Below are 26,638 nucleotides of genomic sequence, written 5' to 3' on the forward strand. Positions count from 1 at the left end.
TAGCTTATCATATGCTCTATGACCTCTCTTGCTTATAATGTCATTATTTGAAAAAACATGTCATTAGAGGAATTATGTGACTTAGTCAATAGCCCACCTTTGTAATTTACGGCAGTTTAATGAATGACAAACCATAATGTCAACATTGAATTTTTTTAAAGGACAACACAAAGATGTACAGTTTACTCCTTGGTCAAAATATATATAAGAAATAGAAACATAAGAGCTGGAGTAGGTTGTTAAGTCTGCTCCACCATTCAATAAGATCTTTCGACTCAGCTCCACCTACCTGCCCTTTCCCCACAACCCATAATTTCTTCAGTATGCAAAAAATTTATATAATTGTATCTTAAATACTGTATATTTAATGTGGTAGCCCCTACTACTTTGGGCAAAGAATTCCACAGATTCACTATTCTGTGGGAAAAGAAGTTTCTTCTCATCTCCATCATAACCTATTCCCCCATTTCTTTTGGCTTTGTCCCCTAGTTTGAGTCTCATCCATGGAAACAACTTCCATGCCTCTATCTTACCTGTTTCCACATCTTTGTATTTTCTCTAAAGATAATTCTAAGCTTTTGTATTATAATAGACATATGGACCTTTGTTTTTAGTATAGGATTGAGCCGCCTTCAATTGCAAAACCTATTTTTGATATACTGAAGTTTGCAGGAATTACCTAACTTATTCCAAAAAAAATAAATTTTGAATAGGTTAACGTACTTTGGTTTATGCACATCGATCAAAGTTTTTAATGGTTGATGCACCATTGAATCATTGTCTGTAATTCTACAGTGAAAACAAGAACCTGATTCTTATCAGAAATAAACCATATTTCATTTGGGGGTTCTGCTGAGGCATTGTCAAATAACAGGAAAATCTGAGCAGGTGTTAAAACCTCAAAGAGGAAGAAAGAAAAACCAGATTTAGATATTTAATGTAATTTGATCTGAAACTTAGTACAGTCTTGCGAGACCATGGTACATATGGTACATACAAATTTATATGTACAGTAGGTAAACAAATATTGAGACTCACTCCACTGTCTCCAAATGAATTAATTCAATTTTCAAAATCCTGAAATGTTTTTTCAGAGATTTAAAATATTAAAATATGTGTAAGTCTGTTAAGAAAGAACAACTACTTGAGCCAAAATTAGGACTTTATTAAACATGTGATCTCAATGACTCTCCACGCAGCCTTAGATCACCTGGACTATACAAATACCTATGTCAGAATGCTGTTTATTGACTATAGATCAGCAATTAACACCACCATTCCTACAGTGCTGATCGAAAAGCTACAGAATTGGGCTTCTGTACCTCCCTCTACAACTGGATCCTCGATTTCCTAACCAGAAGATCACAATCTGTGTAGATTGGTAATAGCATCTACACATCATTGACAATCAACACTGGTGCACCTCAGAGATGTGTGCTTAGCCCACTGCTCTACTCTCTATACCCATGACGCTTGCTTTGGCATGAACGTTAGGAAATGCCAACTGCTTTGCAGCTTCAACAGTGCCAGCGCACCGGGACATCAGAGGTCTGTGAACACCATGGGTTGCACCTGCCAGGGCCATCTACTGTTCATTACAAACGCCCTCTCAGGGCAACCCTTCCTGTGTGACACAGATGCTCAAGTGAGTGTGCTGCCAGCATCACCTATTGAAGAGAAGGCAAAGACCAATGAAACCTCACTGGAGGCTGTCAACAGCGGCAAGAGCCAGACTTGCACGACACGATAGGTGACGTTCTGCTTCAGTGGGCGATGTTACACGTGAGACTTTATCCTGGCTAAAGTGCCTAAACCTCTGCTCTGTGCAAATTTCCTGTGTTCCCAAAGGACTATTAGTTGATCTTAAAAACTGCTGGCTTGTGGATGTCAAGGATTTTGAGTCATTATCCTGTTCCCCCAATAAGTAAGTTCCCCACAACGACTCTGCTAAGCGCATGTACCACCGCATGTGAGTTTGCTCGCCTGCTGGGCAAATTCCCAAACCTCAACAAGGCCACATTTTCCACTAGTCGCAAAACATGGGGTTAAATATGTACCACATTCCCACTACTGCCCCCTAATAAGCTGGCAACCATGAAAGCTAAGTTTGCCAAAACGGAAAGAAAGACTTAGCATTGTATGCTGGTCAAATAGTCCCTGGACTTCCAGGTCTGAAGATGGCTGCTGCCCAAGTGGCAATCAGGTACCGATGCCCTAAAGTGACCACTGCCCCAATCATTACCTGGCCCCACACAGCCAAGGCTTTTTAGTACAGTTAGACAGAAAGTTAATTTTTTCCAAAGTTGATCTAGTTAGGGGCTTCCATCAGGTGCCTGTGCGCTTGAAGAACATTCCCAAACCAGCTATGATCATCTTGTTTGGCCTCTTTGAGTTTCTGCGTATGCCATTTGGTCTGAAAAATGCAGTACAGACTTTCCAGTGGCTGACAGACTCACCAGAGCATCCAAATCCAAACACTCATCTCATCTCTGCACACTTTTAATACTTAAGCCAACATGGGTTGATTAATAACCCTGCTAAGTGTCAGTATGGGTTGTCAACCACTGACTTTCTCAGCCAGCAGCTCTATCTCCCGAAAAGGAACTGCAGCACATTTGACTGTGAGCTTCTTGGTCTCTATCTGGCTGTCCGTCATTTTCATTTTCTTCCAGAGGGTCGCCATTTCACAGCATTCATAGGCTACAAGCTTCCTTGTGTACACGGTGGCCAAGATATCAGAATTTACCACTGATATACAACATTAAGAGGATATACAATACCGCGGCTGATTGCCTCTCACAGCCAGCCATTGAGGACATACACACAGGGGTTGACTATGCTGGCATGGCAGCCGACCAAGCTACTGACCCAGAGGTCCAGGCTTACCGAACAGCAGTCACGGGCCTGCGGTTGGCTGACATTAAGTTCGGGGGAACTGGGGTTTCTTTCCTCTGCGATGTCTCAACCAGTCGCCCTTGCCCTATAGTGCCCGCGAACTGTAGACAGACTGTTTTTAACTCCTTGTGCAACCTCTCACATCCAGGTTGGAAGGCCTCAGAAACAGGGTGCACTAAAGTTTGTGTGGCACGGCCTTAGAAGGAACGTGTGTGATTGGACTGTAGCCCTGCGTGGAATGCCAGCAGGCAAAATGAACAGTAATGTTCAGGCAGCTTTTAAGGTCGGAGTGTTGGTTTGACTACGTCATTGTGGACCTTGTTGGTCCCTTTCCCCCTCCTGCAGTTTCACGCACCTCCTTATTATGGTGGACCGTACCAGGTGGCCAGAGGTTGCCCCTCTAGCCTCGATGTCAGCCGTAGACCCATCTGATATTTCCTCTGACCATCATCCCTAATTCATATCAGACCTCTGGGTCGCGATGGCTCAAAACCTTAGTGTTATTACACCATGGCTTACCACCACAGTCCAATGGCCTATGCTAGTGGTTTCACTGCTCCTTAAAGGATGCTCTGATGCATTATTATTGGCATGATCGACTCCGTGGGTCCTGCTGGGGCTCAGTACAGTTCCAAAAGAGGATCTGCAGTAATCCGCGGCTGAGCCGTTATGAGTGCCAGGTGATTACATTCCTGACACCCTGCCTGTCTGGTCAGCCTCTGAACAGCATTTCACCCTCCTCGGTAAATTCAATTCCTTTGCACCTATTCTACTTACCATCATGGGATTCTTGGGTTCTGTTGCCCTACATTCCGCCATGATGCACACCAGCATTCCCTTAGGCTCCCTTGCATTGGCTAGTTTCACCTTTTGGAACGTGAGAAAAGACTTTTATCATAGAGGAGTAAACCTGAACGTGTTATGGCAGATCACCTTAAACAGAGCATATGGAGTTAAAGAGGTGTGTAAAATACAGTTTTGGAGGATTCCGTTACCATCCCCCTGCCGTCACGACGCGGCCATTAGCGTGTCAACACATCTCCGGACGAGCCAGACGCACCTTTTTTTTTCATTCCTCGACCTATGGAACATAGAGCACAAGCCGGGCACGTCCAAGCTCTTTACAGGCTCACAACGCCGACCGGTTCCGTGAATTTTGCGGGGGGTGGGGGGTGGGGGGGTCTGTATCGGGTAATGTAATTGGTGGAAGCATACAGAATTAACAACCACTAACATTGAGTTGGGGTTCTCTTTAAGAGGCGGGTCTGACGTGATTTACATAAAGTACTTTAACCGCGTTTCGTCTTCAGTTTTCTGCAGTCCAATAAATGAGTTGCAAAAGTTTTTTATGAAATATAAAATGCCTCAAGTCGTTTTACTTGCAAAAACCTACAACACTACCTCACTAGTTTTTATTTATTTTGCACTATTTATTTAACTATTTAATAATATACGTATATATACTTACTGTTAATGTTTTTCCTATATTTATCATATACTGCTGCTGCGAAGTTAAACAAATTTCACGGCATATGCCGGTGATATTTAACCTGATCCAGATTCTAAACCCACCAGTCTGTTACATGTCAAAAAGTGTCGACTTTGTTTATCTTACTTAGCTAAACTTGATCGCATGCCTTTCCATTTTATTTTTTGTGTTTTCTCGACTGTTGTCTAAGCTCTTTGGCTGCTCGGGAAATTTCTCTTTCGAAGGGGAAATTGGTTGAAATTCACAATCGCGCCATTGCAGCTTCCACGTCTAACATCTTCCCCGCCGTGGCACCGATGCGGCGGGCGGTCGTTGGGTGAAATCGGGGGCGTGATTTCCTACCGACTGTGACATCACAGAGCAGTAACCGCACCGCCCCTTGTGGAATGACCAATGGCCAGTCAGCTGGAGTTGGAGGCGAAGCCGGCGGGGGGTTCACTGCTTTCGCCCGCGGTCGGACAGCAATAAACTAGCAAGTGTGACAATGGATATAGATGAAGAATGGACCGAGAGGGAGTTCCAGGAAGTGGTAAAAGCTATCGGAGGTAGAGAGAACATCTTCCTGATCGGGGAGGTGTGCGATAACAGGGACCTGATGTTTCAGTTTGTGAATAACATGTTTTCACGACCGGAGAAAGTTTGCAGTCGAATTTCGGACACGAAAAGCAACCATGAAATGACTGAACCGCAATGCAAGGAGCAGAAGTCCGAGGCTGACAAAGAATGGGAGTTTGAATCCTTAATTGATTCTTCCGTTAAAGTGACACACATGGTTAATGGGAGTAAGGAGCAGAGACGTATCAAAGCCCGGTTAATTATCTTCCTTTTCCATCAAGATTTTATCTGTGACAAACAAAACGACCTCGTGATCCAAGAACTCCTGAAAGATGTCCGGCAAAGGTCGAGTTCCTGGGAAGATGTACCCGCGCTCATCGGGGTGGTGCACGCTGACGCTGTCAGCGGGAACCTAAACATTGCTGTCCGCCTCGTAGAGTATTACCTGCGGACAGTTTTCCACAGGCACCCTGCCGAGTGCGTGCAGGCACTTCCCTTCATCTCCAGCCAGCCAGCCTCTATGATAGAACTGAAAAAGACCATCAGTGTTATCCTCCGAGCTTTACCGAGCATCACAGAAGGTATCGAGCTAATTATTGACATAATAGGATTCCGCATTGTAATTTATCGTGTTTTTTTTCAAAAAAAATCATATGTCCCTGAATTCATTGTACACAAAAAAATTGATAGATCTAATAAATCGTAGCTATGATATGAGGAGAGGTTGGATGAGCTGCAGTTGTTTTCTATGGAACAGGGAGGCTGAAGGAAAACTTAATTCAGGTGTCTAAAATAAAGTGACAGCAATTACGTTTGGTCTCCTTACCTAATTCTTCAGTAAAGAGACAGAACTCCCCACCTGTTGTAGAAGCCATATAGTGAAAATTCGACTTGTGTGGAAACCCAGCCTCCCTGGAACCAATGTAAAGAGAATGAATGGGTCTGTATTCTCTACAATTTTGAAAGAATTCTCATAGAAACTTAGAAAATTCTTTGACAGGCTTAATGTGAGAGATGTTTCCTCATACAGGAATTTGAAATCAAGTGTTACAATCCTTGACTTCCTCATTAAGAGACAACAGTCAGTGAGGACTGGTAATACATCTTACTGACAACACAGGTGCACCTCAAGGATATATACTTAGTCACTGGTCTACTCTCTCTACACTCATGGCTGTGTGGTTAGGCACAGCTCAAACACAGTTCACTGATGACATTACTGTTGTTGGCAAAATCTCAGATGGTGATGAAGAGTGAGATATATCACTTCAACAGCCGATGTTGCAACAAAAGCCTTGCAAAGGTCAGTAAGGCGAAGGAATTGATCGTGGACTCCAGGAAGAGGAAGCCACACCAGTCCTCATCAAGGGGTCAGCAGTGGAAGGAGTGAGTGGCTTCAAGACCCTGGGTGTCAATATCTCAGAGCATCTATCTGAGCCAAACACAGTGATGCAATGAAGAAAAAGGCACTACAATGTCTATGCTTCATAAGGAGTCTGAGGAAATTTGGTATGTCACCAAAGACTAGCAGATTTCTGCAGAAGTACAATGTGGAGAGCATTCTGACTGGTTACATCATTCCCTGGTATGGCGGCAGCAATGCTCAGGATTGAAAGGTTGTAAATTCAGCCAGTTTCATCTTGGGAGCAATCTCCCTCACCATTGAGGACAACTACTGGAAGGTGGCATCCATCATTAAGGACCCTCACCATCCAAGGATATGCCCTCTTCTCATTGGTGAAGAGGTGCAAGAGCTTAAAGAACCACTCACAATGTTTTAGGAACATTCTTCTCAGACAGAACAGTCCATGAACACCACCTCACTGTTGGCAGAATCTCAGCTGATGACAAGGAGCAGTACAGGAGTGAGACAGATCAGCTACTTAAGTGGTGTTGCAACAAAAGTCTTGCATCAATATTTATTTGTGGTACAGTATAACATGTATGTGTAAATTGTAGTGATATTTATGTCTTGCACTGTCCTGCTGCCACAAAACGACACATTTCATGATACATGTCTGTGATAATAAACCTGATTCGGATTCTCAGAATGAGGAAGAGGTCCTATCCAGTCTACGAACACCCAACTTATGTACAATCCATCCCAACGTATGGGATGGATTTTCCAGCCGCTACATGTACGCAGGCATCTTATGCTATGTGGGAACTTGGTTCATGGTCACATTTCTGATGAGTGAACCGTTTGGGTTTGAACCCTGCAACAACCTAGGGACAACCTGTACATTGTTTAGAACTAAGATGATAAGTTTCTTTAATGAATTTCTTATCCTGAAGGGCCATAAGGGCTTGGTCATTTAATTCATTCAAAACAGATTGTTAGACTTTTGTTACGGTAATCGTGGGATATGGGGACTGGGCAGAAAAGTGGCGCTGAGGCAAAAGATCAGCCGTGTTCTGGATGACGGGCGGAGCAGGCTCAAAACACCAATTGGCTTAGTCTTGCTCCTATTCCCTACTTTCTTACAAAGGTCCTGGATGGAGTAAATAAGGACCCATTTTCTTTAGTTTAGAGGTAAATCTGAGTGAGATCGATTTAAAATAATTAGAATTATGAGGGATGATGAAGATAATACTTTTTCACTATGAGGATGGTAGGAGTCTGGAACTCATCTGAAAATCTGGGGACAGCTATAACCCTCAGAACATCGAATCATTACTTGGATGTGTACTTGAAGAGCTGTAAACTTCAAGGCTGTGTCCTTGTGGTGAAAGGTGGGATTAGGTTTCTCTTTGGTGAAGACAGGCACCAATGGATTAAATGGCCTTTAGGTGTTAGGGTTTTCTATGATTGTATTTGTATCGAGAAATAATATAATATTATTCTTCCCAATAATTGTTTGACTAACCCAAATAATTGTGCATACATGACCAATAAAAGCAGGAAGAAATGTAACATTCTTAAACCATAGGTTTTTCTAGGATTCATTGTACACATTAATTTACTCTGAAGAGAATATGAACGGTTTAGACTTGCACTTCCTTATTTTTGATTTTTCTTATATGACAGTTAGTGTCACCAAGACATTCAGTCAGCGCACAACTTGCTACAAGTGGGATTGGTGTGAACAGGTCAATTAGCTAAATTAAAATATCAAAGTATCAGCAATAAACACTATAGAATTAGTTTGAAGACCTTTTTAAAACAATATGTAATATAGGGAGCAAAATAAAGATTGAATTGAGAGACAATAAAGATAATAGAATTGTAACTGAAATTGAAGAAGTGAATCTACTCAATTGTTAATGTGTTACGGACAGTTCTAATTAAGACTTATTATCACACTGAATAAGGGAAACTTCATACCAGAGTAAGAACAATTTATGTAAAAGTAAAATACTGTATCTGTTGGAAATTTGAAACAAAACCATAAAATACTGAAAATATTTAGCTGCCTGAGTAACATCCAGGGAGTAAGAAATGTTGCCTGTTGATCTGTCTGTTCTGACAACATTTTATATCAAGTTTAGTTCACTACAGTGAGGCTTTGCAGATTGCAGACCAGGTGCCTGCCACTGGAATTAGTGTAAATGGGCAAAATGGTCAGCAGGGACATGGTGGGCTAAAGGGCTGTTTCTCTGCAGTACAACTCTATTCTGTGGTTCTATGACATAAATATCAGTACCTTTCACTATATTTGAATAAAGAATTAGATAAGAAAAGCAGTAATTTCTTTCCATGGGGGGCATGTTTGACTGTTATTTCTACTTCATGTAACCCTGGTGAAATTTGCTGTGTGGTTTGTATGGAAATATTGTTTGGTGACACTGTTCCCTCTAAGCTGTGCGGGTGAGCACCCGGGGAGTAACTAGAATGCTCCCTCGCACATAGCCTTTGTAGTCACGCAGCTGGAATTTCCCTTTATATAATGTTTTATTAAAGCGCTGTGCAGTTTACAGGCTGGGTTTAAAAACAAGTTCCTGCTTAGTGATGGTTGGTCCTTGCAGCTGTTTTAAAAAAAAATTAGAGGGAACATTGGTGTTGCTAGCATAATCCAGGTCAGTATCTTTTTGTTTACGTTTTTTAAACTTGTGTGTCTGGAACAGCAACGAGCAATGGTGCTAGAAGAACTCAGTAGGTGAAGCAGTATCTTGAAAGGAAATGTTGACACTGTGGGTTGAAACCTTGCATCAGGACAAACACAGGGTTTTGGACTGAAATGTTTTGTATATGTACAATTTGTCTTTTGCATGTCGGTTATTTGTCAGTCTTTGTGTGCAGTTTTTCATGGATTCTATTGTATTCCTTTGTTTTCCTGTAAATGTCTGCAAAAACTGAATCTCAGCATAGTACAGTGGATTCTGATTAATTGGGCCATTGGTTAATTGGCGTGGCAGTTTATTCGGGGCAATACTTAACAACAACTAATTGAGAAAATAACCAGGATTCCCTTTGTTTATTTGGGACACTATGTCACTAAGTTGGGAGAGGAGGCTGTTGCCAAACAGTTTCTAACCTATGTCAGGTGCTTGTATTTGGGTAACCGATAGTTTTAAATAGCATCAATTGCGTGTATTTGTGTTCAAAAAGCAGTGATTTTTTTTTGTCTGTGATGGGTGGCAAGAAATAAGCAGTAAGACAATTCAGAGCTGTTTTGCTCACTGTGGTTTCAAGCATTCAGACTTGGAGATGCCAGACATGAGAAAATCTGCAGATGCTGGAAATCCAAAGCAACACACACAAAATGCTGAAGGAACTCTGCAAGTCAGGCAGCATCGATGGAAAAGAGTAAACAGTCAACATTTTCAGGCCGCAGCCCTTCTTCAGGACTGGAAAGGAAGGGGAGAAGTCAGAGTAACAGGTGGGGGGAGGGGAGGAAGAAGTACAACGTGGTAGGTGATAGGTGGAACCGAGGGGGGGGGTGAAGTAAAGAGTTGGCATGTTGATTGGTGAAAAAGGTAAAGGGCTGGAGAAGAGTTATTCTGACAGGAGAAAATAGGACATGGAAGGGGGGGAGCACTAGAGGAGGGAGATGGGTGAGAGAGGGTAAAGGGAATATTGAAGGGAGGGGGGCAATTACCAGAAGTTGGAGAAATCGATGTTCATGCCATCAAGTTGGAGACTACCCAGAACGAATATAAGATGTCCTTCTCCAATTTGAGTGTGACCTCATCATGGCATTAGAGGAAGCCATGGACTGACATATCGGAATGGGAATGGGAAGTGGAATTGAAATGGGTGGCTCAAGGGAGATCTCACTTTTTCTGGTAGGTGCTTGGTGAAGCAGCTTCCAATCTAAGTTGGGTCTCACAGATATACAGGAGGCCACACCTGGAGAACTGGATTTAGTACATGACCCCAACAGACCTGCAGGTGAAGTTTTGCCTCACATGGAAGGATTGTTTGGTGCTCTGAATGGTAGTGAGGGAGGAGGTGGCACTTGTTCCACTTGCAAGGGTAAGTGCCAAGAGGTAGTTCAGTGGGGAGGGACGAGTAGAAGAGGGAGTCGCATTGGGAACGATTCCTGTGGAAAGCGGAAAGTAGGAAGTGGGTTGGCGGGGGTGGGGGGGATCCTGCTGGAGATGACACGTTACGGAGAATTATGTGCTGAATGCAGAGGCTAGAGGTATGCAGATATGAGTTCAGTGGGGCAGCAACAAGCAGAAACAATGGGTCTACCTGGACAGGCAAGTTTATGGATTTTGGGTAGGAGGCTGAAATGGGAGGAGGGGGGTTAGGGAACTATTAGGTTGGTGGCAGTGGATGGGAGATCTCCAGAGTTGGTAAGGTTGGGATGGTGTGGGAGACAATGACCTGGTGCTCCTTAGTGGGTCCTGTTCAAGGGGTAAATAACAGGAGGTTTCTGAGAATTGTCACCTGGCCTCAGCAAGACTTGTCAGTCTACCAGACTTCTGGAGCACCATCCTTTATCTGTGGTTTGATGGTGAGGTTAGGATTGGTGCGGAGAGAGTGAAGAGCAGTGCGTTCAGAAGGAGTGAGGTTAGATTTGAAGAAAGGAATGCTACAGTCAGGATGGTTGTTGTCTCGTTGGCAGTTAGCAATAAAAAAGTTCTAGAGCAGGCAGAAGACCAGAGTGGTGTGTCTAGAAAGATGGGAGAAATAGCTGAATGAAAATGAATTTCAAGAAGTTAGGAACTACGGAGAATTTGAAGGTATCAACAGTCATCTTGAATGTTACAATGAAAGTGAAGATTTGGAGGATGCAATTGTCAAAAGCAATAGTATGAAGGCAGTCCGTTATCTGCACGAAGTGTCTGCACTATTCATTTACAGTCAATCAAAAGAACATGGCCGTGTACACCAGATGAATTCCTCTGATAACTGTATTAGGAAGTAATACAGTTTTGTAGTTTTGCAGTAGTATTGGTGGTATAATCTGATGTGTATTTCACTTAAATACATAATTTGTTACTCAGTTAAATGGTAGTTTGTCTTTTTTATGCCTGTTAACTATTTCCATGAAACTTTGGCTAATTGCAATAGCCACTTAATTGGGCCAAAATGGGCTGGTCCCAATGTGTTCCAATTAACCATACATGGTAATATGTGTTTGTGTATAATATATATACACACACACACTTCAATAACAAATTTACTTTGAATGAAAATGTCAATGATGACAATGTTAAGATTCCACCTTCAGAAAGAGTTAGCATCAGTGTCCCTCAAATCAATTTATATTTGCAGTGCCCCCAGATAGGTGCGATTCACAAAGGAACACTAAATGAAATGTAAAGTGAAATAAAAAATGAATAGAAGAGTTGTAAACAAGGGTTACCATTCCTCCTTAGATCCTCATCCAATCTTAACTGATTCAAATGACTCAATGTTCTAAACTATAGAAGTCCCATTTTATATCTCTTCCATTCTCCTTTACAAATCATCCACAAAACTCTTGGCTCTTTGACAGAACTGTTTAGATCCTTAAAATATGTTCTTTTTATCAATTATTGACCAATTTGTTAAAGACCAAGTTACTGCCGTGTTATTTTACAGAATTGCAAGACATTGTTTAATCTTTTATTCCTAAAGTTCAAAACACAATATTGAAGTTCCTGTTCAGTCTTGTCATAACTAACTTTAAGAACTGTTAGTATCTGAGTTATTTTTACAGAAAAACTGACCCAGTACCTTTTGTAACATATTAAAAATATAGAAGGAATCAATAGCAGTGTTCAACAATCATTAGACTGGTGAATAAAGATGATCGTAAAAGAAATCTAATGATTCTGATCTGGTTCACTGAGTGAAATGACCCTACATGATGTCAGTTGGTTAGGATTTTGGCAAGGAGTTGGAGTTGGAATTTTGACCGAGAGAAGATTAAGATAATTAATCCTCATAGTGTTAGGATCTGTATTGCAGATTGAGTATAATTCCTGTTTCCAGATCTTAGACAGTCTCCCTTCAGAGTTTAAATCTATGTCCTACAGATTGTTTTGGCATGTAGGGCCCCTTATAAATGAGATTAATAAAGAACCATAAATGGGGGCAAGAGACAGGTAAAAACACAGACTTATCAATACTTACTGATGTGCCTATTCTTGGATCTTGTTATTCACCCCCCCATTTCACCAGTGCTTCAAGTTCCAAAATTTACAACTCCTTCCACTTCTACCTTTCTCTCTCTATCTTCAAAGCACTGTTTAAAATCAATTGACTATGTGCACCAAAGGTATTCAAGTTGGATCTGCCATTTGTATGGTGCGGTATCTTGAGATGCTTTGCAATGTGTTTACTTTATAAAATGGCATTGTTGTTGTATAGCACTTACACATTATGTGACTTAATATTTACCTTGGTGGATTTGTTTGTAAAAATACATGTATTTTTATACATTTGTTTTATACCAAAGATGATGTGTTATTTGACCAAAGTGCAAAGAAAAACCTGCCTAGGTAAGATGACTTTGAGCTTAAAGATTTTACTGCAAGGAAATTAGATTTTCACAACGACTCCGATATAGTTACATACGCCAAGAATGGTCATTAGTACTGCAAGCCTTTTGTTATACCTAAAATCATAGCTCTGCAAGGAGTGCAATATTGCAATTTAAATCCTCTAGTAAATGGTGACTAGATAGCATGTTTACTTAAATGTCTTTTTATAAAACCTCAGAAACATAACAAGTCTTTGAACTTCACCTTGGTTATAAGCAATGGAAGTCCTGATGGATTGAATAAGTACTTTTGACAGTTCAGTAATTGCCTTAGAAGAATCCTTAGTGGGCTGCACCATATGGATCATCTGTGTCATGAACCATATCACTCTGGCCATCTGGGTCTTGATATCATTTGCATGATCCATATAACTCATCTTTGTGGGTCAAATGGATCCATACACACACTTTAGGGCGTATCTTGACTGATGTTTGTGTTTGAGACTTGATTCATTTTGATGAAATGTTCAGAACTCTGCTTAAACTCTCGATCATCTAATTTATCTTCTGATAACTCAGCAACTAAAATTGAAGGGACATGATAGGAAGTTCTTTCTCTCACATAAAAACCTATTATAAGTGTAAGCTGTACAGTTTTTGGTTGCTAATTCCCTATTTGTCCATTCAAAACCTTCCATTAATTTTACTCCTCTAAACAAATCATTTAACCCAAGAGGAGGTAAAAAACTGATAATTTGCAAAAAGAGCAAGTATTCATGAAAAGCTGATTACACAAGTCTTTTCTATGAATTTAATTTATTTTAGGGCACTGGAAGCATCCTTGAAGAAATTTAAATCTGTCATTAGAAAATGAAAAGGAAAATAATGAGAATATGTTTGTTATAAGAAATACATATAAAACGTTTCAGATCAAAAAGCTCCTTGTCAGCTCTGGGAGAGTGACAAAACAAGTTAGTTTTAAATTGCAGAGAAAATAGGTGAAGGATGGATAGGCCAATAATCTCTGATAAGATGAGGCCATGGAGATAAGTTCGGCCTTCTGACAGTAATGGCCATTTCTAGTACAGACAGAGAGCATTAAGTTGCCTGAATATGCAGAATTTGATATTAAGTGTAGAAAGCTGTAGTATGCCTGAAAGGAAATGAGGTACTGTTCAGAAAGCTTGGGTTGAACACCATTTTTAATGTGCAATAGCAGACTTTTGCTGATATATTGGCCGTATTTCTCCCCCTCTCCTTTTGCTTTGCCTGACCTGATGGGTTTGTTCTTCAGACCTGCATTTCTCACCTTTTCACATTTGCTTGTCTGTATACTCACTCTCTAACCGCCTTTACCCCAGAGCTTTGGATCCATTTCTTTCATTCTGACTTCCCTGATTAACTCACCAATCAGATGATCTTTACAATTTTATCCCAAATCAGGCTTGACCTCAAAGTATCAGAGTTGCTTCCTTTGGCCCATCCATTCATAGACGTTTCTTGACCTGCTCACTATCTCTGGAATATTTTGTTTTTATTTCATATATCTGGCATTTGCAGCTTTTAAAATTTTCCTTCATCAGAAAAACACTTTTTAAAAATCTTTCCTCTATGAAAATGTATTATTCAGTAAATACAAACCCCATTTCCAGAAAATTTGGGATATTTTCCAAAATGCAATGAAAACAAAAATCTGATATGTTAATTCACGTGAACCTTTATTTAACTGACAAAAGTACAAAGAAAAGATTTTCAATAGTTTTACTAACCAACTTAATTTTTGTAAATATGCACAAATTTAGAATTTGATGGCTGCAACACACTCAACAAAAGTTGGGACAGAGTTAAAATAAGATTGAAAAGTGCACAGAATATTCAAGTAACACCGGTTTGGAAGACTCCACATTAAGCAGGCTAATTGGTAGCAGGTGAGGTATCATGACTGGGTATAAAAGTAGCGTCCATCAAAGGCTCAGTCTTTGCAAGCAAGTATGGGTCTTGGCTCACCCCTTTGTGCCAAAATTCGTGAGAGAATTGTTAGTCAGTTCAAAAGGAACATTTCTCAACGCAAGATTGCAGAGAATTTAGGTCTTTCAACATCTACAGTACATAATATTGTGAAAAGATTCAGAGAATTCAGAGACATCTCAGTGCGTAAGGGGCAAGGTCGGAAACAACTGTTGAATGCGCGTGATCTTCGAGCCCTCAGGCGGCACTGCCTAAGAAACCGTCATACTACTGTGACAATTATGGCCACCTGGGCTCGGGAGTACTTCGGAAAACCATTGTCACTCAACGCAGTCCGTCGCTGCATCCAGAAATGCAACTTGAAACTGTATTACGCAAGGAGGAAGCCATACATCAACTCTATGCAGAAACGCCGGCGAGTTCTCTGGGCCCAAGCTCATCTCAGATGGACCGAAAGACTGTGGAACCGTGTGCTGTGGTCAGATGAGTCCACATTTCAGCTAGTTTTCGGAAAAAACGGGCGTTGAGTTCTCCGTGCCAAAGATGAAAACTACCATCCAGATTGTTATCAGCGAAAGGTGTAAAAGCCAGCATCTGTATGGTATGGGGGTGCATCAGTGCCCACGGCATGGGTGAGTTGCAGGTATGTGAAGGTACCATTGACTCTGAGGCATATATTAGGATTTTAGAGAGACATATGTTGCCATCAAGGCGACGTCTCTTCCCGGGACGTCCATGCTTATTTCAGCATGTCAATGCCAGACCACATTCTGCATGGGCTACAACAGCGTGGCTTTGTAGACACAGAGTGCGTGTGCTTGACTGGCCTGCTGCCAGTCCAGATCTATCTCCTATTGAAAATGTACGGTGCATCATGAAGAGGAGAATCAGACAATGGAGACCATGGACTGTTGAGCAGCTGAAGTCTTATATCAAGCAAGAATGGACAAAATTTCCAATTGCAAATCTACTACAATTAGTATCCTCAGTTCCAAAAGGATTGAAAGGTGATGTACCACAATGGTAAACATGCCTCTGTCCCAACTTTTGTTGAGTGTGTTGCAGCCATCAAATTCTAAATTTGTGTATGTTTACCAAATACAATCAAGTTGGTCAGTAAAACTATTGAAAATCTTTTCTTTGTACTTTTGTCAGTTAAATAAAGGTTCACATGAATTAACATATCACAGATTTTTGTTCTTATTGCATTTTGGAAAATATCCCAACTTTTCTGGAAATGAGGTTTGTATAATCATCCTAAGATAAGTTTTTTTCTGCAACGGCTATACAGTTTCAATCACTTCTAATTTCTTATACGTTAACTCTGAAGTTGCAATGGTTTTGTGAAGTGGTACATTACTCAGTGGACCACTGTGTTACAACAGAAACCCAGAAGACAAACAACAAATAAGAACAGACACAACAATCTGAAATTTTAAACATCTGTCTCTGGATTTTACTTCTTTGCTTACTTATCATTAATGATTAATATTTAGTCAATAGCAGACTCCTAACAGAACCTAGTGATTTGAAAGGATCAATTGGACTTCCAGTCAGACTGTTACATGAATTCCTCTTTCTGTATGTGAATTGCACCTAGCTAACTAAAATCAAACTTTATTAAATAGATGAAAATTAGCACCCTTTTCCAATTTTCTCTAGCTTCAAAACTCAAAACGACTCCCTCAAATAAAACTTTGGCCTGATAGTTGTGATAAAGGATTCCGGAAACAGCAATACTTGTACCAATGAACCTTACTCAAAGGACAGAGATCTGATACTGTGTGATTTCAGTCGAGTCGTATCTAAGTTTCATAAACTCAGAATGAAAGAGAAGCCAGATCATCCATGATCTTATTGAATGGTGGAACAGGCTCAACAGGCCAGATGGTCTACTCCTGCTCCTATATCTTATGTTCTAAAATATAACAAATGAACTGAGGTCTAATGTCTTTAACTGTTTCACTTCACCAGTGCAGTAGGATTTCTCCTGAGATTAAGTATCATACAAGATTGGGAGATATATATTTTACATATATACAGTACTTTATATTTTAAAAAAAGGGGTAAACTGCAGGTAGAACTGATTATAAATAATAGGATAAAAGCAGTAGAAAGAAAGGAGCTAAGAAACTGCAAAGGGTACAACACATATTGTCTATTGGCCCATAAACAGTAATGTGAAGTGGTATTAAACAATGGCAATGCTTTTCTCGGGTTTTCAACCTCTGGTTTTCTCTTTCCCGCTTCCAGCCACAACTTCTGCCTCAGATGCTGTTAGTTGCTTCACATTTTGTTGGGCAAGAAGAAAAACGTTAAATATGTTTGGAGAAAATTAACATTTATTATCCTATTGTCCATAAAGACATTGTGCATGTTACGAACAAAAAGCAAAAGGGACAACTACAAATTTTAAAGAAACATTTTACTTTGAAATCAGAAATCAAGAAACGTGTTTTGTCTACAGATGTAAAGAAAAGAAGGCATACATGTTTTCCTGGATTGTTCTGCTTCTTGGGCAATACCAGAAGACGAAGAGAAGACTGGGATGTTAATAACATTCGGAATAGTATTGAACAAGAAGGTACATGAAAACGACAATATAACTTTGTTGAAAGATGTTAAATTTCGCATGTAAAATTTTGCTTTTGAAAATGAATTTTCCCTGCACTTCTACCAACATTTTTCTTTATTTACGTATTTATTTTTGATTCAGCATTCATCAGCCTACACAGCAGTGTATTCCAAATCCTAACCAGTCATTGCTTAATATATTTGTTTCTTTGTGTCATCTTTGTTTTTCATTCAAGTTATTGACTTCTTTTAACCAGTGGAAGCAATTTTTCCTTACTCAGTCTGAATTCTTTATGATTTTAAATATCTTCATCAAATGTTTTCTTAACCTTAATTGAAGTAAATGTGAAAAACACTAATTTCTCCAACCTGTTCACAAAACTCCTCATTTCTTTTGTGGAACCATTCTGTTAAATATTAAACGTAGCTGTTCCAAAACCTTCATATCCTTTGTACAGTGTGATGCTAAGAATTGGATCCAGTTCTCCAGTTCGACCACATTGTTTTAAAATACTTATAGCATAACACTTTTTTGACAACAAAAAGGTTACATGGCCTTGTTATAACTGCCTATTCCATGTTTACTTAGAGCAGTCCGTATTGCAAACCTAAACAGACCAATCCCTAACTCATCCTTCGCTACGTCGTTGTGCATTGATGTCACTTCCTGTATCCATGCAGAATCTTATCAATTTTATCACCAACTTCTACTCTGCCCTCAAATTCACTTGGCCCATCTCTAACACCCCTTTCCCCTTTCTTGACCTCTGACTCTATCTCAGGACATAGATAATCCACCAACATCTACGACAAACATTCTGACTCCCACAGCTACCTTGCTACACCTCCTCCCACCCTGTCACTTATATGGATGCCATTCCTCCTTCTCATTTGCTCTATCTTCGCCACATCGGTTCTTGAGATGAGACCTTCCATTCAGGATATCAAAGATGTCTTCCTTTTTCAGAAAACAGGGTGCAACCCAACTATTGTTGATGGAACCCTCACTTGCATCTCCTCTGTTTTCTGAACTTCTGCCCTCACAGAAGGCGGAAAAGGAATAGAGTTCCCCAAGTCCTCACTTACCAGCCCACCAGCCTACGCATTCCAGCATACCATTCTTCAGACCTTCCACCAAAGACATGATCCCACCAGGACCTCATCTCCCCCTCCATAGAGACCACTCTCTCAGTGACTTCCTGTCTGTTCATCCCTCCACACCCATTTCCCTTCTGTCCCAGGCACTCTTCCTTGTAACCATTTGTCCCTACACCCCTTCCCTCACCACCATCTAGGCCATAACAGCCCTCCCAGGTGGTGCATATCCCCCATCTGATGCTCCTGCTGTGGCCTCCTCTACATTGGCTAGACCGGACACAGACTGGCTGACCACTTTAATGAGGATTTGCACCCCATTTGTTGTGACTTTCTGGAACTCCTGCTTGCCAGCCATTTTAATTCTCCTCCCCTTTCCCACACCTGCATGCCTATCGTCTGCCTCCACTTCCAAGATGAGGCTAAATACAAACTGTTGGATCAGCACATACTCTGTCCAGTTAGTTTCAAATCCGATGGTATGAACTGAAATTAGAGAATTTACTGTAGCGCTTCCTCCCTGCCCACTTTCAATCTCATCCAGATCCACCTGCTCATAGTGTCTCTTTTCTCTTCTCCACCCTCTCCATCTGCCCTTCACTCACACACTTCTCCCACTGGTTCTCCTCACCTACTATTCCCAACTGTCCTCTCCACCTTCTGTTTCTATCAGATTCTATTATCTTCAGCTCTTTCACTTCCATCTATCACCTCCTAGCTTCTGCCTATAAGCCATGATCCTAACGAATGGATTTACAACAGAGCCAACCTCCATGTAGACTAGTGCCCATCAGACTTGTAATATCAGCTACCATAAGTAAACTTGTGTGTGTGGAAGTTTGAACGCAAGTATTTTAAATGAGTTGTCTGTTCAATATGTGTTAGGAATTAATTCATGTTAATTCTGCAGATAAATAATTTTGACTAATATAATTATTCTGCCACAACTTCTGCCCACTCGAGATTAGTTCATTTTTGAGAACCGAAACCTTCTTTAAATACTTAGATAATGTTGGGATGTGGTTTTGCATCATCTTGAGAACAGTATAAATTATATACATGGTGTGGGCTTGCAGTTATACCTATGGAAAACAGGGGTAGTAGAAAGTAGGTACTGTATCTTAGTCCTTTCCAAGTGCTAGCCCAAAATATGACTTCGAATTCAACCTCTGGATTGCTAATTGATTGCAACAACATATAGAAGAAGAAGAAGAAGAATATCTTTATTGTCATTGTTGTGGAGCAATGAAACACAGTTTAGCAGCTCAACGTTTTGCAACATGACAAAGAATATGTACACTGAATATAGATATGAATACACTGAATCCCACTGAATATAGGGCAGCAGACTTGCCTACATGCTGATGCTCCTTAGTTGGGTGTGGATTGTGAAGGGGGGATGATTTTTTTTGAAAAGGTTATTCCAGTTATAAATAAATATTGAGGATTAGGTTAATTTTTTTTTAAATAACCCTGCTATCTTCTGATCATTAGAATTTTTCCTAAAGCAATTTAGACATCTGGGTGTGTGATAGGTTGAAAATTTTGACTTAATAATTGTTTTAAAAGTCTTCTGTAAAATGAGTTGATGTTGCCTCTTTCCATTTCCCACTGAATAAATCTTTTAATTGTTGGCGCATGGCCATGTGGTTAAGGCATTCATCTAGTGATTTGAAGGTCGCTAGTTCGAGCCTTGGCTGAGGCAGCATGTGTGTCCTTGAGCAAGGCACTTAACCACACATTGCTCTGCGACAACAGTGGTGCCAAGCTGTATGGGTCCTAATGCCCTTCCCTTGGACAACATCGGTGGCGTGGAGAGGGGAGACTTGCAGTGTGGGCAACTGCTGGTCTTCCATACAACCTTGCCTAGGCCTGCGCCCTGGAAACCTTCCAAGGTGCAAATCCATGGTCCCATGAGACTAACGGATGCCTATATAAATCTTTTATTAATGGTGTGGTCACAGAATGACACAGAGGCATGTTTTCCATATCAGTCCATTTCCCTTCTGACATTCAACTCTACCTCTTTGTAAAAAGCCTGACTTCATATCTACTGCTTAAAAAATGGGAAAATATTCTGTTTTTGTCTGTCATATTAATGAGTATGTCAAACAGAATGACGGAAAACTGACAATGTGTAAATTTGGAATCTGTATGACTTGCAAACAAATGATAAATTCATAATCATATTTGAAATAGTATTTCACATTATCTTAATTATACATTTTCTAGGTATATCGAAGCATGTTGAGAACGACGTTGCTTCACAGCAATTGACAGTGGACGCAAACATGGCTGATGTTTGTAAAAGTGATCTGCAAATTGACACCAATGGAAATACCGCGCTGAACATTGAAACCGAAGTTTAAATAATTTGACCCTTTTTCTAAATCTGCATATTCATTACAAAGTACTAGAATCTGCTGAGAAAAGCAAATTATATAGCTAACTTTCCACAAGTGATATTTCCCATTTCTGATTCTATTAGTTGGGAAGAGTTGTTATTTCAAAACAATGTGAAATGTATTATGAATATATACAAACAGTAGATTACATGGCTAACTATCAACAAGGTAATGGTATGCGCATTCATTTTCTAGATTTGTTTTTCACTAAAATCCAGTTACCACTTGTAATAATAGTTGGAGTCCAAAGTTATGCTAGCCCACTACTATTGAATTAACTCTTGTTGACAATGACAAAAAGATGTATTTCTGCCTGGCTGACTTTAGCCAGATTTGCAAAAAAAGAGGAAAGGAAACTGTAAGAGGTCTCCTGGGAACCATTTGAAACCTCCTTCTCTTCTGTTATTATAATTTTTTTAATAATGTACTTGAATGAAAATTATTAAATAAAGACCATGAGGATACCTAATATACTATAGGGGTAAACCCATAATTTTCTAATACTATTTTAATATTTTAAAAAGAGGTTTGCATTGCGTCAGCAAACTTTTACCAACTAGTCTGCTGTTGATGTAACTTTTTAAAATAAAGTTAGCTTATTCTTGTTACTTGTTTATTCAGAAACAGAATATTGCCTGTTTAGAATAATTTTAATATAAGGGTTTTGAAATACTACATAACTACCTGTTGAAAAGTTGATGCACAAAATTAAACATTTGAGAATCACTAACAGTATAAAATTGCAGTTTTAATAATGGTGTTGCCATTAAACAAAAATATGTAAAAGTGATTGGTTTGTGAACAAAACAGAAGTGGGCTCCCTTGAAGGCAGCAAATTTTGATCATGTTTACTATAGATGTATAGAGGAACTATTTTATCTTTTGGACAGAATTCTCTGCAAAACTGGAGGATTTGTTGTTTCTGAAAATGGCGAATGAGATGCAAACTCATTGCAGAGGTCTGAGTCAACATTGTCAGGTACTCCAAGTACAGGATGACCCACACTTGGAAGAACATCACCACGAGTTGAGGTGCAGCACTGCACTACTAAAAATATTTATTTAGGGCCGTATTTAAAAAAAAAATAAAGAAATAAATAAAGAGTGCAGAGGAGATTTACAAGGATGTTGCCTGGATTGGAGAGCATGCTTATGAGAATAAGTGAAGTGGACTTGGCCTTTTCTCCTTGGAGCAATGGAGGACAAGAGGTGTGTAAGATGATGAAAGGCATTGATTGTGTGGATAGCCAGAGGCTTTTTTCCAGGGCTGAAATGGCTAACACAAGGGGGCATAGGTTTAAGTTGCTTGGAAGTAGGTACAGTGGGGATGGCAGGGGTAAGTGTTTCACCCAGAGATTGGTGGGTGCACGGAATGCACTGCCGGTGATGGTAGTGGAGGCAGATACAATAGGATCTTTTAAGAGACTTTTAGATAGGTACATGGAGCTTAGAACAATAGAGGGCTTTGTGATAGGGTGATTCTAGGCAGTTTCTAGAGTAGGTTACGTGGTCGGCACAACATTGTGGGTGAAGGGCCTGTAATGTGCTGTAGATTTCTATGTTCTATGTTGTAATTGTCCATTCAATTGGGTTGCTAGATATTTGAGTATACACGTAAATGAAATATAAAATTATCAGCTGATTACACACCAACATAATCAGATGGTTCTGAGGCTATACTGGCTGGAGTTCAGAAGAAAGAGAGGGGATCTCTTTGAAACCTATTGAATATTGAAAGGGTTTGATGGAGTGGATGTTTCCTGTAGTAGTTCAGTCTGGGCCCAGAGGGCATAGCCTCCGAATGGAGGGATGTCCATCTAGGACAGAGTTGAGAAATTTCTTTAGCCAGAGGAATTCATTATCACAGATGGCTGTGGAGACGGAGTATACGTAATATACTTAAAGCGAAGGTTAATAGCTTCTTGATTAGTCAAAGGTAACAGGGAATAGACAGGTGATTGGATTTGAGAGAGCTAATAAATCAGCCATGATGGAATGGCAGAACTGACTAAATGGGCCAAATGGCTTAATTCTGCTCCCAAGTCTTTATGGTCTAATATTATTAGTCCCTACTGCATTTATGATAGCCTATTCATTACCAGTTTGGACTAAAATACTTGAAATGAAGTTGAATCCCATTTACTTAAATCCATTTTGTGTCTTAGTTCATCAGCAAATTTAGATTACGCAGATAGTTTTACCAACTCCATTTATATCTATACAATTTAGGCAAAATTGTTTCAGTAATTTAACTTATTTCAGTAATTTAACTTAAAAAAGCAATAGAGGTATATGTAATTTTTAATTGTTTCAACAATGGAGAGTGGGGATCATTTTGTGTAGATAAACCTGGGCACGTTAATACTGACACCAAGAAATTGGAAGTTAATTTATCACTCAAGTGAAGCTATTAATAAACTAAGCTAAATAAATGAGTCATCTTTTATTTTTCTAGAGGGATAATTTATTTTGAGGATGGGTGGGCTTTGTTTTTCCACAAGGAAAATCTACATAAAAATCTTTTTTAATCCATTTACATTTTATAGCTATTGAATTTCTACATAATGTCTAATTCGTCTAAAACTTAGGTCCACAATAGGAATTCAGATATTTTACATTAATCAAATACGAAACAGTATTTCAGAGGGAATTAGTTTTAAAACTTTCTTAAAAATTTTCTTTTACTCTCAATAATGAACTCTATTGGAAAAGTACATGTTTCCTAAATGAAATCTATCCATGTACTGTAATGAAATGTATATATGAATCACTAAATAATTTAGATAGTATTGATCATTTTATGGCAATTTCTGCTTTCACTGACTGGCACTGACAATCTAAAGTAAACTGTCTATGTTCAATGTGTTTCTAAGGTGAGAAAAAAATCAGTATAAAATACTTCAAATCAATAATAAAATACATCAATACATCAGACTCTGGATCTTTTAAAACTAAAGTATGAAAATACTTTTATTAGCCATTTTGACACATAGCTTTTATAGATTGTTCTTAATATAACCCTAAATGAAAGTCTTAAAAAAATTCTGAGGCACTTCTACATTTATGAATCAGTTGAAATAATAATAAAGAAATTACTCAATAGCTTTCACCGATCTAAAACAAATTGGGTAACAATCCCGTGGTTTAGCTAATTTAAATTAAAGAAGAAAATCAGTAAAGGATTATGTAATTTTCACTTGCTTCAACAGAAGAGATAATTTGATACTTAACAAAACAAAAATCATTTTTAGGTTGTTTGTACAGAGTCCAATTGTCTGCACTTCGGGTGGCTTTTGAAATACTACATCAATAGGAAGAAAATCGTATAAAAGTGAGAACTTACAACCAGGTAACTTAACATTGTTTAATAATAGTTCAAGACTCTTGAGCAGATACTCTAGTAATCAACACAAAAACCCTGGATGAACTTAGCAAGTCACATAGCACCTACAGAAGAAAATGGACAGCCAATGTTTCAGGTCCAGATGACTTAGAGGGAAAGTAACTGGTATATTTTTTAAAAAAGCAGAGGGAAAAGAGGATTAAGAGCTACACCAGTCCTGAGGAAGGATCTTGATCCAATACATTGACTCTATTCCTTTCCGTAGATGTTGGCTGACCTGCTGAGTTCCTCCAGTATTTTGTGTGTGTAATTCTGGATTTCCAGCATCTGCAGAATCTCTTCTGTTTATGGAGATAGAACTGGCAAGTGATAGGTTCTCTATATTCAAATGACTGACTAATGTTCCTGCTGGGACACAAGATAGAATGATCAATTGGGTAAAGTATCAGAGAGCAACTTGTGCTCCCCAGCAATAAGTCAAATGTTTTCAGAGAAAGAATGAAGTCAGATTGCAGTCTGTTTGCTGTGAAGCATCAGTTTATATATTCTGCCATAATACTAATATTTCCATTAGTTTGTAAGATCTGCATTAAAAACAAATGAACAGAAATTCTTCTTCCAGATACACTTCAAACTTTTTGAATCAAATTACTCAAACTGAAAAAGTATCAGAGTGATTTGTATGTGATGCTTGATTAAATTAAATCTTCCATTGAAATAGTGATGGAACTAATGTATTAACGGTAAGCTAATGCAACATTTGCACCTTCACTAATATGACAGGATTACTTGAGAAAGCAGTATTTATTCACACCTATATATTTTCAAGTGATCTAAATGGAACCCGATTATAAATAATATGTATTTTCCGTGATTCAATGACAGTTACATCTTTAATGAGTCAAAACTAAATTATCAAGGTTTATCCTGTGAGGTTAAATTTTGAATTTTAGATATATTGAGTACTGAAAATATTTGGAGTGGAGTATAATTCTTATACAGTATTATTTTCTATGAGAAAAGTAGTGGGAAATTAAGGATTTGCTCTTCACTAATTATTTAAGCTTCATTCATCAGTCAACCTTGTATACACTTTATTCTGTATTTTACTGTGTTCCCTTTGGGTTTAGTTTATGAAATTGAGATACTGTAACTCCACTATTTTCAGAACAAAGATACTGTGAGCATTAATTAAAATCCTTGACAATTTGACAAAGCTTCATTAATTCTCAGCCACACACCAATGGCAAGATAATTTATATTAAAGGGAAAGGCCATCAAAAACATTAGTAGTAAAATTATAAAATTACCAGTCTAGTTACTCTTAAGAGTAATTGGAGATCCCCTAGCTTTTTTTCCTCTGAGTATATTTCCTGGTTGATAATTGGTGCACCTGTAATAAGGAAAGAGCGTGTAGTAAGACAGGAGTACTGTCAACTTTGTTATTTATTTAGCGATACAGCGTGGATTGAATTGAATTGACTTTATTTTGTACATCCTTCACATACTGAGTAAAAATCTTTACATCTCCTTCTGAATGTGCGATGTGCAAATTATAGTAATTTGTAATATGTGCAGTAAGATACAGTATACAACAGAATAGTCAATATAGCTTTGAAATACGATTGTGTCAGCGTGAATTAATCAGTTTGATGGCTTGGTGGAAGAAATCGTCCCAGAGCCTGTTGGACCTGGCTTTAATACTGCGCAGGCAGTAGCTGGAACAGTTTGTGGTTGGGGTGACTCCGGTCCTCAATGATCCTTCAGGCCTTTGAACCACGTCGGCTCAGCAACTCCCGATTATATCCTAACCTAATCATAGGACAATTTACAATGACTAATTAACCCGCCCGGTACGTGTTCAGGCTCTCTTTAAACTGGAGCACCCAGGGAAAACCCACGCATTCCACGGGGAGGACTATGGAATCTTTACAGATGACACCAAAATTGAACTCCGAAATGCCCTGAGCTGTGACAGTGTCGTGCTGACCGCAACGCTGTCTTGGCGTCCTAATCCAAAAGTGTCTATACAACATGAACTGTTTGATAAAGGGTCAATTCTTAACATCATGGTAATCCTCATCGAGGGATCAGAAGTGGAGAGAGTGAGCAACTTCAAGTTCCTGGGTGTCAAGATCTCTGAGGATCTGACCTGGTCCCAACATACCGATGTAGTTATAAAGAAAGCAAGACAGCGGCTATACTTCATCAGGAGTTTGAAGAGATTTGGCATGTCAACAAATACACTTAAAAACTGCTACAGTTGTGCCGTGGAGAGCATTCTGACAGGCTGCATCACTGTCTGGTATGGAGGGGCTACTGCACAGGACTGAAAGAAGCTGCAGAAGGTTGTAAATCTAGTCAGCTCCATCTTGGGCACTAGCCTACAAAGTACCCAGGTCATCTTCATGGAGCGGTATCTCAGAAAGGCAGCGTTCAATATTAAGGACCTCCA

The 26,638-nt window shown here is 39.4% G+C and overlaps 2 protein-coding genes across 5 annotated transcripts in view; one reads left to right on the forward strand and one right to left on the reverse strand.

Moving 5' to 3' along the window:
* iqcg (IQ motif containing G) overlaps positions 1 to 25,513 on the reverse strand; it is an 83,638-nt gene extending 58,125 nt beyond the window's left edge. Inside the window, exons 1-2 of one of the 4 annotated variants that reach the window (XM_063045621.1) lie at positions 3,956 to 4,054; positions 3,673 to 3,762 (exon numbers count right to left, since the gene is read on the reverse strand). The gene's annotated coding sequence lies outside the window, so the exon portion shown is untranslated. Of the gene's footprint in view, positions 1 to 3,672; positions 3,843 to 3,955; positions 4,057 to 25,493 lie in introns of those variants that run through there. The other 3 variants (XM_063045625.1, XM_063045624.1, XM_063045622.1) reach the window with 3 other exon arrangements.
* Positions 4,766 to 25,362, forward strand: LOC134345250 (uncharacterized). The gene is made up of 3 exons (XM_063045628.1): positions 4,766 to 5,520; positions 17,234 to 17,350; positions 20,668 to 25,362. The coding sequence occupies exons 1-3, from the start codon at positions 4,869 to 4,871 to the stop codon at positions 20,802 to 20,804; spliced, it is 906 nt and encodes a 301-aa protein (XP_062901698.1). The 5' UTR covers positions 4,766 to 4,868; the 3' UTR covers positions 20,805 to 25,362.
* Positions 25,514 to 26,638: the final 1,125 nt, after the last annotated feature.

The sequence above is a fragment of the Mobula hypostoma genome, chromosome 4, assembly GCF_963921235.1.
Source record: "Mobula hypostoma chromosome 4, sMobHyp1.1, whole genome shotgun sequence".
NCBI lineage: Eukaryota > Metazoa > Chordata > Chondrichthyes > Myliobatiformes > Myliobatidae > Mobula > Mobula hypostoma.

Coding starts and splice junctions, on each gene's coding strand:
- LOC134345250 (XM_063045628.1), top strand. CDS start 4,869: ATGGATATAGATGAAGAATGGACCGAGAGGGAGTTCCAGGAAGTGGTA. Junction 5,521..17,233: donor TTTACCGAGCATCACAGAAG/GTATCGAGCTAA, acceptor TTTTGTCTACAG/ATGTAAAGAAAAGAAGGCAT. Junction 17,351..20,667: donor GAATAGTATTGAACAAGAAG/GTACATGAAAAC, acceptor TACATTTTCTAG/GTATATCGAAGCATGTTGAG.